The following is a 12,664-nucleotide window of genomic DNA, read 5'->3' as shown; positions in this document are numbered from 1 at the left end:
GACCAGGGCTCGAACCCGTGTCCCCTGCATTGGCAGGCAGATTCTTAACCATTGTGCCACCAGAGAAGTCCTGTTTGTTGATTATTTCTAAACATGAAGTTAAGGTTTAAATATATATATTATAAATTCTAACAAAGAAATAAAGGAATTCTTCATTAAGATTATTCCTTTCAGCAAATATTTAGTGACTACCTATTATGTTGAAAGCAAAGTGATTGACAATGAGTATACAGAGATGAATAAGATAATTCAAGAAAAGTCTTCTATCTAGCATCTGAGAAACTCTTCTCAATAAAGAAAGTTGAATTTATAAACCTAATTCTCAATCCTTCAAATAGAGGAAGAAAAAATAAAATGGAAAAATTTTGAAGAATTTTATACCTCGAAACCTAAAACAATATTCTAAGTGTTAATCATTTTATATTAGAATTACTCTGTGATCAACAATAATCTCCTGATTCCCTAAAAATAGGTAATAGAATCAGAATTTTAAGGTGTCATATTTTGTGTTTTATATGTCATATAATGTTTGTTTCTTAAAGAATATAAAATTGGAGACTTCCCTGGTGGCACAGTGGTTGGGAATCCACCTGTGAATGCAGGGGACATGGGTTCGATCCCTGGTCTGGGAAGATCCCACATGCCGCGGAGGAGCTAAGCCCGTGCACCACAACTACTGAGCCTGCACTGTGGAGCCCGTGCACCACATCTACTGAGCCCGCATGCCACAACTGCTGAAGCCTGCGCACCTAGAGGCCATGCTCTGCAACAAGAGAAGCCACTGCAATGAGAAGCCCGCGCACTGCAATGAAGAGTAGCCCTCACTCTCCTCAACTAGAGAAAGTCCATAAGCAGCAACGAAGACCCAACACAGCCATAAATAAATAAATAAATTTATTTTTTAAAAAAAGAATATAAAATTGGAGTTTACGTTTTACTGGAAATTTTTTTTATATCAGCTATATAAAAATGTACTTTTAAAGTATCTTGAAAATAAACAATATCTCAAAAAGAAATCACTTGAAAAATATGCTATACTTAAAGGAAATGTTAATTTACTTCTTCAGATTTCTTCTTTAGCTGTTTTTCAAACTTTTCTTTATTTCCTTCCAACTGGTTCAAATGCAAAGCAAGTTCTTCCTTACAAATTTCCAATGCTGAATCTAGTTGTCTGACCTAAGCAGAAAAAAAGCAAAAAAGGAAAATCAACCAGTACTAATGAGTGCTTATTATAGGCTCAATATTTTACAGCGTTATCTCCTAATGTTACCTCACTGCTTCAACCAGTGAATATACAGTCCAACTTAGGATATAAAATGCTATCAAAGAAGAGATTTATTTAGAAAACTAATTATTACTGCAAACTAGGAAACCAAAGAGGAAACCAGTGCCTGGAGTCCTGAAGAATAAATGGACATGAACAAGTGAAGAAGGGCATTCTAGGAAGAGGGGAGTACAGTCAGAGACAAGGCACTGTGAAAAGGAATGGTAAGAAGTTGGCAGGAGCTTAGGGTACCAAAACCATGAATTTGTAAGAGATGGGTACTGGAAGGGTGGGATTAGCAAGATAGACTGGGGCCAATTGTCAAGGACCTGCAGGCCAGACACCCTGAAACATTTACCTAAAAAGGTAAGCAGTATTTAAACCTATTCCTTAAGTTCCCTTGATCAAGAAAAATAATAAAGTGAGTACAAACTGGTGTATTGTGCTAAAAATGCTATAGTGCGAATATTCTGAATATGCTGAAGTCACTAAGAAAATGAAATGTTTTTGTCGGCTAATGAAAAACAAACTTAGGTAAGACGGAGAAGGCTGCTTTTGCTCTGAATCAGTGAAAACATTTTCAGAAAGGCAGCAATGTAACTTGGTTCAAGTGTTCATAAAGCTGCAAATGCTTCACGCTACCTCAACATTAAAGAGAGAATGAGCAAAGAGCAACTCAAATTCAGTAAAATTTTTCAGAATTTGCACACATGCTCCACATCCCATCTGTTAATAAGATTCATTCTTGTCTTGTTCCTTTCTTTTCCTTATTGTATTTCTGAGCTTCTCAGGAGTATTTTTTTTCTTTCCTCAACGCTAATAGCATTCTAGTAAGTAGTCATCAAAGTGTGAAAGAAATTTCAACAAGATAAGGAGAAAAAGTGTTCCCTCTCCTCCTCCGATACTATTCTACATCATGAAATTATCTTTGCAACTCTTATTTCTAAAAAGAGACACAACTGAAAGACACAGTTTTCAAAGCCTGTCCCTATAGCCTGTGAATATAACCATTAACAGTTAAAAAGCTTATAATTTTGATTAATTATCTTTGTTAATAAACTGTTGCCCTAATAATAATTTTTAAAGTCTTTTATGAGAGGTATAAGTATTTACAGGTTTTCTCTATTAAGCATGAGAATAAGCATTGGTACGTGCATCATCTTCCACACAGAAAAAAAAATCTATGACCTATATCGAGTTTTTTGTTTGGTTGGTTTTTTGCGGTACGTGGGCCTCTCACTGTTGTGGCCTCTCCCGTTGTGGAGCACAGGCTCCAGAGGCGCAAGCTCAGCGGCCATGGCTCACGGGCCCAGTCGCTCCGTGGCATGTGGGATCTTCCCGGACGGGGGCACAAACCCGTGTCCCCTGCATCGGCAGGCGGACTCTCAACCACTGCGCCACCAGGGAAGCCCCTCTACTATATCTTTTTAGTCTTTTATTTGACATCATTTTTTTTAAACATTTACATGTTATACTGAAGGCAGGGGTTCATTTTTAAATTTCTCTGTTTAACATTCTAGTGTACCACAATTTATCTATTCTACTCTCCATTGATATTTGAGATATTTCCCAATTGATACTATTTAAGACATTCATATCTTTAGATCATCTTTATATTTACCATTTTCTGGCTTTTGCTACATAAATAATGATACCTTATGTATTCCTATTATTGGAATGTGGCATCCTAATTAATTGTCAATTTTATGTAAGCAAGTAACTTTTCCCTGGTTTTTGCTTACCTTTACTTTTTTTATTATGTGTTTGAATTTAACTAAGCAAAATTTTTAATATTTTATTTTGAGATAATTGTTGATTCACTGATTCTGTATTTTGATAGAGAGGTTCTTAATTATAATGTAGTCAAATTTATCAATATTTACCATTATGGTTAGTGTTATTTTTCTTTTTTTTAGTCCTATTTAAGAAATCCTTCCCTATCTGAGATCATGAATACTGTCTCCTATATTATCTTCCAAAATGTTCAAAATTTTGCCTTTTATATTTACATCTTTAATGTGCCTGAATTTATTATATTTTTTAGTATATTGTGAAGTTGGAGTCCACTTTCATATTTTTTTCTTATTCACAATCTATCTAATGCCATTTATGGGAAAGTTCATCCTTTCTCCACTTATCTCCAGTGCCATCTCTGTCACTGATTAAATGTCTACAAATTGTGGGTCTTTCTCTGAGGTTTGTAATCAAATCATTCTTTATCCTTAATAAAATTTTATGTGTTACTAGTATTTAGAGATGTGACTGACTTCTCAATGATGATTTCTAGCTGCCAGTCTTGTTAATACTAATAATTTGTCTATAGGTTATTTTATGTTCTCAATACTGACAGTCAGCTACAAATAATGACAGTTTTATTTCTTTCTTGCCAACCTTGATACATTTTATTTCTTTTTCTGGCCAGATTGCAGCTGCTAGGATCTTCAGGACAGTGTTGAAAAGAAGAGCCACTGGGGGGAGTGGCCAAGATGGTGGAGTGTGAAGACCCCTCCCATGGGCACACCAAAATTTCAACTACTTGTAGAGCAACTACTGATGAGAAAAACTGGAACACCAGCAGAAAAGACCTTCTACAACTAAAGATATATAAAAGGAACCACAACGAGATGGGTAGGAGGTATGGAGATATGGTGTAGTCAAGACCAATACACCCAAGTGGGCAACTCACAAACAGGAGGATAATTATAATTGCAGAGGTTGTTCCCAAAGAGCAAGGAGTCCAAGCCCCAAAGTGGGCTCCCCAGCCCTGGAGTCCTGCACCGGGAAGATGAATACCCAGAACATTTGGCTTTGAAGGTCAGTGGGGCTTATTTTCAGGAGAGCCAGAGGGCTGTGGGAAATAAGAGACTTGACTCTTAAAGGACACACATTCTTTGTGGCTGTCTGGAGGGGTGGGATAGGGAGGGTGGGAGGGAGGGAGACAAAGAGGGAAGAGATATGGGAACATATATATATGTATAACTGACTCACTCTGTTATAAAGCAGAAACTAACACACCATTGTAAAGCAATTATACCCCAATAAAGATGTTAAAAAAAAAAAATCTATGACCGTCAGAACATCACATGTGATAAAAATTAACAACGTAAAAACTCAATCAGGCAAGATTCATCACTAGATGTTAAAACCACTGGTCATTAGTTTGTTGAGGGACAGGACTTTGAACATGGCCTCAAAGAATCACCCTATGTATTGTTTATTAATTACAAAGGAAAAATTATGCCCTTAAAATAGTGAGATCTGATAGTAACCACCTTAAATAACAGGTGTCAAGATTGGCAAAGCCAATAATGGGGTGGTGTGAAATTATGTGCCTCCTGATGTGAAGCACGGGGAAGGACACTATAACCCACAGTATAATCCACAATTGTGGTGTGTGTGCTATTATGGTTGACCTAGACGTTTCCAAAGATTCAGTGTCGTGAAGAATAGGAGACAGTGAGTTTAGGGGAATCTAAAAAGCCAAAAGCAAAACATGAATTATGACTGCATTCTAAATTGGGGAAAGAAAAGGAACAAGCTAAAGTAGTGTTTCTCACAATTTAATGTTCACACAAATCACCTGGACACCTTAATTCAGCACCAGAGCCAGGTCTAGGGTGAGACAAAGGAGGTTCTAGGGCTCAAAGTTTAAGGAGGTACTCACTCTCAGGATCATGCAAATGCCTACCCTTCACTTGTACAACCCAGAGAATAAATGTCTCCTTAAATTGTATGCCAGAGGCACTCCCTAGCTTCACTTTAGTCCCAGCTCTGTTCAGTAGGTCAGATATTCTGCAAGTCAAACAAGTTCCTGGGTGATAGTGATGCTGCTAGACCATGCTTTGAGTAGCAAGATTATTAAGAACATTTTTAAATAATTGGGAAATTTTCAGTATGGACAGTATGTTGAATGGTGTTACTGAATTAATGTTGACTTTCTGTGGTGTATAGAGATGGTGTAATCAGGTAGGAGAAAGTTTCTATAAATAGGAGACCCAAGTTTAAGTATTAAGGGTGTAAAGTATCATGACATCTGCAACCTTCTCACAGGTGGACTAGCAAAAAGGAAACGTATGAGTGGGGGTGGGACTGGGTGGGTGCATGCGCAAGAAGGCATGTGCATGTGTGTGCAGAGAGATGAAGTGAGCATGGTTAGAGTTTAAAAGACAGTAAATCTAAATGAAAGGACACAGCTGTTCTCTGTACTAGTCTTTCATTTTGTAGGTTTGAAACTTTTCATAATAAAACTTAATTAAAAATAAATTAATTAAAACTAATAAATAGGGCTTCCCTGGTGGCGCAGTGCTTGAGAGTCCGCCTGCCGATGCAGGAGACGCGGGTTCGTGCCCCGTTTCGGGAAGATCCCACATGCCGCGGAGCGGCTGGGCCCGTGAGCCATGGCCACTGAGCCTGCGCGTCCGGAGCCTGTGCTCCGCAAATGGGAGAGGCCACAACAGTGAGAGGCCCGCATAACGCCAAGAAAAAAAAAAAAAAACTAATAAATAATAAAACCCAAAACATCTACTCCTCTGTTGGATTTCTCATTTGAACAAAGAGCTTGAGACTCTAAATCTCATACAAATAAACATCATTCACTGTGTACAAACCACTCATAAATATACATGTATATATATGTACATGAATGAATAGAATCAAAACAAAGATACTGCTCTGCTAAACCAAAGAACCTCCTCGGGGGCATATTCTGGAGGCAACCACATAGGGGCTCTACGCTACCTACTTTCAACAGAAGCACCTAAGCTAGTCTTTTTTGTTTATTTTTTTTCTACTTATAACTTTAACTTTCTTTGGGGAAATAAAACACACACAAAAATCTAGAGTGGAAAATAAAAGCAAAGCAAAACAAATAAAATAAACAAATGAAATCGCTAATAAGTACCTTCTCAATTTTCTATTTAATAGCAGCTAACATAATTGCTTTATTGGTTTTTTTGTTACCAGTTCATAAACTTCCCATCAGTCTTCCAGCTATCATTATCATACTTCTATAAGTGATATGAGTTTAAACTGATCCTTATAACTCTCCTGCAGATAGAAAATTTCAAATTTTATGCAAAGAACAAACTGAGTTATGCAGAAGGACATGTCCAAAAGTCAAGAAAGAAGGTGGTAACGACATAATCAAGAAAAGAGGAATATATTTCAAACTTCTATTCGATATGTTAGAATCATTTAGGGAATTCCCTGGCAGTCCAGTGGTTAGGACTTGGTGCTTTCGCTGCTGAGGGCCCAGGTTCCACCTCTGGCAGGGAACTAAGATCCCACAGACCGCACAGTGCATCTCAAAGAAAAAGAAAAATAAAAAAAAAAGAAAGAAAGAAAGAAAAGAATCATTTACTATAGCTTCAATGAAAGCAAATCTACTAAAGGTACCAAAGGAATAAAACCTAACATCATAATTCATTCTTTAGCTGATTTCCTTCCTGTCTCATATCTGATTATTAACCAATGAAAATAACTTACCAGATGACTGGCTAGATGTGTTAGGTAATTTAATGAAAAACAGGAGTTCAGTGGCAAGATGGATTTTTTTAAATGAAATTATATCATGCCTACAACCTTTGTACAATAATGATTTTTTAAATACTAATGATCTTAGAGGTTATTTTTACATGAGGAAATGAACTGACATGGCATTAAATGTTAAAAGTTTTGGAGAATACTATAGGAAAGTTATGGATAAACATAATTGGGTTTACGAGGGTGTCATGGTCACAAAATGGATGTAAAAAAGAGTACTAGGCAAAAAATAAATAACATCGGATTTTTAAAATATCCTTTATATTTAATCCATATATGACAGAATGAAGGTCACAGCATATTTGAAACTATTTTTAGCACTAAAAATGCAAAGGAGAAAACAATGAATATATGGTAATTACTTAGCAAACTCTGAGTAACTTATTAAGTGTTAAGTATTTTATGTACCTCATTTCATTTAATCCTCAAACCCACCCTCTTCTAGGGCATTGTGATCCCTATTTTACTGATGAAGAAATTAACGTTCAGAGTTTAAATAACCTAGCCAAGGTTACAGTCAGTTAATAAGTACACTGAAGCCAGAACTAAAACCCAAGTCAGTTTAGCTTCAAAGCCCATACTTTTAACCATAAGGTTATCCTAGCCACAAAACTGTATTTTACCCAGAAATTCTGGATTTATTCCCTATTTAATCATATAGCAGAACTAGTAAAAAGAAGCAAAACTGTACTGTTTGTAGTTTCATCTCTCTTCACTTCCTTTGTTAATTTTTTTACTGGTAATGTTAGTAAGTAGCTACAGTTTAAAAAATACATTTTTTGTTAAAAAAATCTTTCTTAAGGTATTATAAAAAGAAAAGAAGTTAGATAATCTACAGACTAGATTATTAACTATCAAATAATTAAGATCATAATTCACAATGAAAAATATATTACTTAAAGAAACTAAGTTCATTGACTTAGGTAAAATTTTTACCACTTTATTTTTATGTAAACGTTTTTTTTACAATTTATAGAGAAAACTAAAAAGCCACAGGAATGTCTCCATTAAGAAAATAAATAAATAAAAAGAAAAAGAAAATTTTTTAAAGTATTAGCATACTAGCCTTGATTGTTTCTTCAGATACTTGGTTCTGTAATGTTTTCAAAGCTTCATCTTTCTTCATATTTTCCTTTTCCATTTCCTGAAAACATACAGATTGGTAGCAAAAATATACGTATGTGTATAAATATTTTAGCATTAGTAACAGGTTATTAAACAATTGATTTGACTAGAATTAAAGGTATGTTAAAGAAACATAAACTTAAAATATTGGTCAGTTTTTAAACAGCACTTTTTTTTATTTTCTTTTTTTTTTCTTTTTTTTTTTCTTGCGTTATGCGGGCCTCTCACTGTTGTGGCCTCTCCCATTCGCGGAGCACAGGCTCCGGACGCGCAGGCTCAGCGACCATGGCTCACGGGCCCAGCCGCTCCGCGGAATGTGGGATCTTCCCGAAACGGGGCACGAACCCGCGTCTCCTGCAACGGCAGGCGGACTCTCAAGCACTGCGCCACCAGGGAAGCCCTTAAACAGCACTTTTATAAAGATGATTTTACCCCTTTGCTTTCCGTCAAGAGTCTGTCTAGTGATTCAAGGTGATGTTGTTTACATATTATATCTTGCTGCAACATGGATATAGTCTTTTCTTGTTCTTTAAATTGTTGTTCTTTTTTCTCTAGTTGAGATTCAAGCTAAACATAGAAATAGGATTTATTAATTTTCATATTAATTTTTTAAAATTTGAAACATTTTAAATACAGTCGACCCTTGAACAAGACAGTTTTAAACTGAGTCCACTTATACATGGATTCTTTTCAATAAATATGTACTACAGCACTACACCATCAGCGGTTGGCTGAATCCACAGATGGGAACTATGGAAAGGAAGGGTTGACTGTAAAGTTATATGTGGATTTTCAACTGCACAGGGTTGGCACCCCTAACTCCCAAATTGTTCAAGGGTCAACTGTACACAGAAAAAACATAACACTCACAATTTAAATTACTACTGAAATTACATAGCTTATTGCATTTTGCCAAATTTCCTTCAGTTTCTCTCCTTTTAGAGAAGAAATGAAATCACAAGTCCATATCTTATCCCTTCCCTCCCTCACCAATACTATGTTCCCTCCCTCACCAATACTATGTTGAAATTGTTCTATATCATTCTCTGGTGTGTTTCATTCTCATACATGTTTTTTGTGCTTTTAACTATATATGTCGATCCATGAACATAATTTTGTTTTGAAAATTCACACAGACAATATCAACACTTCTGCAAGTTTCAGCAACTTATTTTTTTCACTTAATATTGTTTTAAATATTTATCCATGTATCCATATGTGGATCTAGTTCATATTTTTATGACAATACAGTATTCCATTGTAACAACAAACTAGTGTGTTCACTCTTCTACTCAGAAACAGTTAGATATTGCTTTTTCACTATTATGATGTTACAATAACATCCTTTGTACACGTCGCTTTATACACATGTATGGGGGTTTCTTTAGAACATACCACCTAGAAGTGGACTTCCTGGTTGTAGGATATGCACATTTTTAACTTCATTAGGTATTTCTCTTCAAAGTGCATCAAAATTTATACTTTCACTAGAAATGTGTAAGTCTCACTCCTTACAACTTCACCACTGATTGACTGGTGTTATCAAATGTCCAAAAAACTTTTGTGAAGACAAAATGTGAGTAAACTGATATGTTTATGTATTTGTGCATATTATATACACAAGTGTATAAAAATTATACGTATGTGATAATAGCAGCAACAGGTTAACTAGAAAATACTAAAACCAAAGAACTGTGAAATGAAAACACTCAAATGAAAATAAATTACACAACAGAAATTAGAGGAACAGAAAGAAAAAAGATTGAAGAAAGTGAACAGAACATAAGGGACCTGTTGGACACCATCAAGCACACCAGTATGCACATCATGGAAGTCCCAGAAGGAAGGGAGAAAGAGAGAGACAATATTTGAAGAAATAATGACTGAAAATGTCCCAAATTCGATGAAATACATGATATAAACATCCAAGAATCTCAACAAAATCCAAGTAAGCTGAACTCAAAAAGACCCACAATGAGACACATTATAATCAAACTTTCAAAAGACAATGACAAGAACTTCCCTGGTGGTCTAGTGTTTAAGACTCCGAGCTCCCAACACAGGGGGCACAGGTTCAATCCCTGGCCCCCTGGTCGGGGAACTAAGATCCCACATGCCACGTGGCACAGACAAAAAAAAAAAAGAGTAAGAAAAAGACAATGACAAAGAGAGAATCTTGAAGCAGCAAGAGATAAGCAAATCATCACATATAAGGGATCCTCAATAAGATTACATGCAGATTTCTCATCAGAAACTTTGAGGGTCAGAAGACAGTAGGCTGATATTCAAAAGAAAAAAAATAACTGTCCATGAAGAATCCTCTATCTGGCAAAACTGTTCTTCAAAAGTGAGGGAGGAATTAAGACATTCTCAGGTAAAAGTTGAGGGAGGTTGTGAGCATTAGACATGTCACGCTAGAAATACTCAAGGGAGTTCTGTAAGGTGAAATGAAAGAACACTAGATAGTAACCTGAAGTCATATGGAGAAATAAAAATCTTCATAAAGATAAAAACATGGGCAATTGTAAAACCTAACATTATCGTAACAATGGATTGTAACTTCCACTTTTTGTTTTCTAAATGATTTAAGAGACTAATACATATAAAGGAAAAAAAAGTTATTAGTCAAAAGTTGGTATTACTGTAACTTTAGTTTGTGACTCCAAATCTTGTTTTCTACAAAAGAGACTAATCCTTTTGAAGGAATTACCAGTTTGTGTTTTGGGGCACACAGTGTACAAAGACGTAAGTTTGTGACAAAAGGTGTGGAGATAAAGCTATAAAGGAGTAGAGTTTTTGTATGTTATTGAAATTAGAGTGGCATAAATTCAAATTAGAGTGTTATAACTTTAGGATGTTAAATGTAATCCCCATGGTAACCACAAAGAAAATAGCCATAAAATACAGACAAATGGAAATGAGAAAGGAATTTTAAAATTTCAGTACAAAAAATCAACTAAATTCAAAAGAAGACAGTAATGTAGGAAAAGAGGGATAAAAAAGCTAGAAGGCATATAGAAAAAAAAAAAAAAGCAAGATGACAGAAGTCCCTCCTTATCAGTAATTACTTTAAATGTAAATGGATTAAACTCTCCAAGAGACATAGATTGGTAGAATGGAGAAAAGCACACAGTCACCTATATGTTGTCTACAAGAGACTCATTTATTTTATTTTTTTTGAATTTTGTTTATTTTTTTATACAGCAGGTTCTTATTAGTCATTAATTTTATACACATCAGTGTATACATGTCAATCCCAATCGCCCAATTCATCAAACCACCATCCTCACCCTCCTGCTGCTTTCCCCCCATGGTGTCCATACGTTTGTTCTCTACATTTGTGTCTCAACTTCTGTCCTGCAAACCGGTTCATCTGTACCATTTTTCTAGGTTCCACATACATGCGTTAATATACAATATTTGTTTTTCTCTTTTTGACTTACTTCACTCTGTATGACAGTCTCTAGATCCAACCATGTCTCAACAAATGACCCAATTTCATTCCTTTTTATGGCTGAGTAATATTCCATTGTATATATGTACCACAACTTCTTTATCCATTCGTGTGTCGATGGGCATTTAGGTTGCTTCTGTGACCTATTGTAGTGCTGCAATGAACGCTGGGGTGCATGTGTCTTTTTGAATTATGGTTTTCTCTGGGTATATGCCCAGTAGTGGGATTGCTGGGTCATATGGTAATGCTATTTTTAGTTTTTAAAGGAACCTCCACACTGTTCTCCATAGTGGCTGTATCAATTTACATTCCCACCAACAGTGCAAGAGGGTTCCCTTTTCTCCACACCCTCTCCAGCATTTGTTGTTTGTAGATTTTCTGATGATGCCCATTCTAACTGGTGTGAGGTGATACCTCATGTAGTTTTGATTTACATTTCTCTAATAATTAGTGATGTTGAGTAGCTTTTCAAGTGCTTCTTGGCCATCTGTATGCCTTCTTTGGAGAAATGTCTATTTAGGTCTTCTGTGCATTTTTGGATTGGGTTGTTGCTTTCTTTAATGTTGAGCTGCATGAGCTCTTTATATATTTTGGAGATTCATCTTTTTTTTTTTTTTTTTTTTTTTTTGCGGTACATGGGCCTCTCACTGTTGTGGCCTCTCCCGTTGCGGAGCACAGGCTCCGGACGTGCAGGCTCAGCAGCCATGGCTCATGGGCCTAGCCGCTTCACGGCATGTGGGATCTTCCCGAACCGGGGCACGAACCCGTGTCCCCTGCTTCGGCAGGCGGACTCTCAACCACTGCGCCACCAAGGAAGCCCTGGAGATTAATCCTTTGTCCGTTGATTCATTTGCAAATATTTTCTTCCATTCTGAGGGTTGTCTTTTCGTCTTGTTTATGGTTTCCTTTGCTGTGAAAAAGCTTTTAAGTTTCATTAGGTCCCATTTGTTTATTTTTGTTTTTATTTCCATTACTCTAGGAGGTGGATCAAAAAGGATCTTGCTGTGATTTATGTCAAAGAGTGTTCTTCCTGTGTTTTCCTCTAAGAGTTTTATAGTGTCCAGTCTTACATTTAGGTCTTGAATCCATTTTGAATTTATTTTTGTGTATGGTGTTAGGGAGTGTTCTAATTTCATTCTTTTACATGTAGTTGTCCAGTTTTCCCTGCACCACTTATTGAAGAGAGTGTCTTTTCTCCATTGTGTATCCTTGCCTCCTTTGTCATAGATTAGTTGACCACAGGTGCGTGAGTTTATCTCTGGGATTTCTATCTTGTTCCA

General features: G+C 36.1%; 1 protein-coding gene across 1 annotated transcript in view; it reads right to left on the bottom strand.

Moving 5' to 3' along the window:
• Positions 1 to 1,059: 1,059 nt before the first annotated feature.
• Positions 1,060 to 12,664, bottom strand: part of LOC103080361 (coiled-coil domain-containing protein 18) — a gene marked incomplete at its 3' end in the record, with an annotated part of 63,768 nt that continues 52,163 nt past the window's right edge. The window contains exons 17-19 of the mRNA XM_007468557.1: positions 8,363 to 8,497; positions 7,872 to 7,949; positions 1,060 to 1,176 (exon numbers count right to left, since the gene is read on the bottom strand). Of these exons, the coding sequence (XP_007468619.1) occupies positions 1,060 to 1,176; positions 7,872 to 7,949; positions 8,363 to 8,497 (330 nt within the window). The remainder of the gene's footprint in view (positions 1,177 to 7,871; positions 7,950 to 8,362; positions 8,498 to 12,664) is intronic.

This window comes from Lipotes vexillifer, unplaced genomic scaffold (assembly GCF_000442215.2).
Source record: "Lipotes vexillifer unplaced genomic scaffold, Lipotes_vexillifer_v1.1 scaffold490, whole genome shotgun sequence".
In the NCBI taxonomy this organism is placed as follows: domain Eukaryota; kingdom Metazoa; phylum Chordata; class Mammalia; order Artiodactyla; family Lipotidae; genus Lipotes; species Lipotes vexillifer.
The sequence above is the reverse complement of the archived record's forward strand: the minus strand, read 5'-3'. Positions and strand labels throughout refer to the sequence as shown.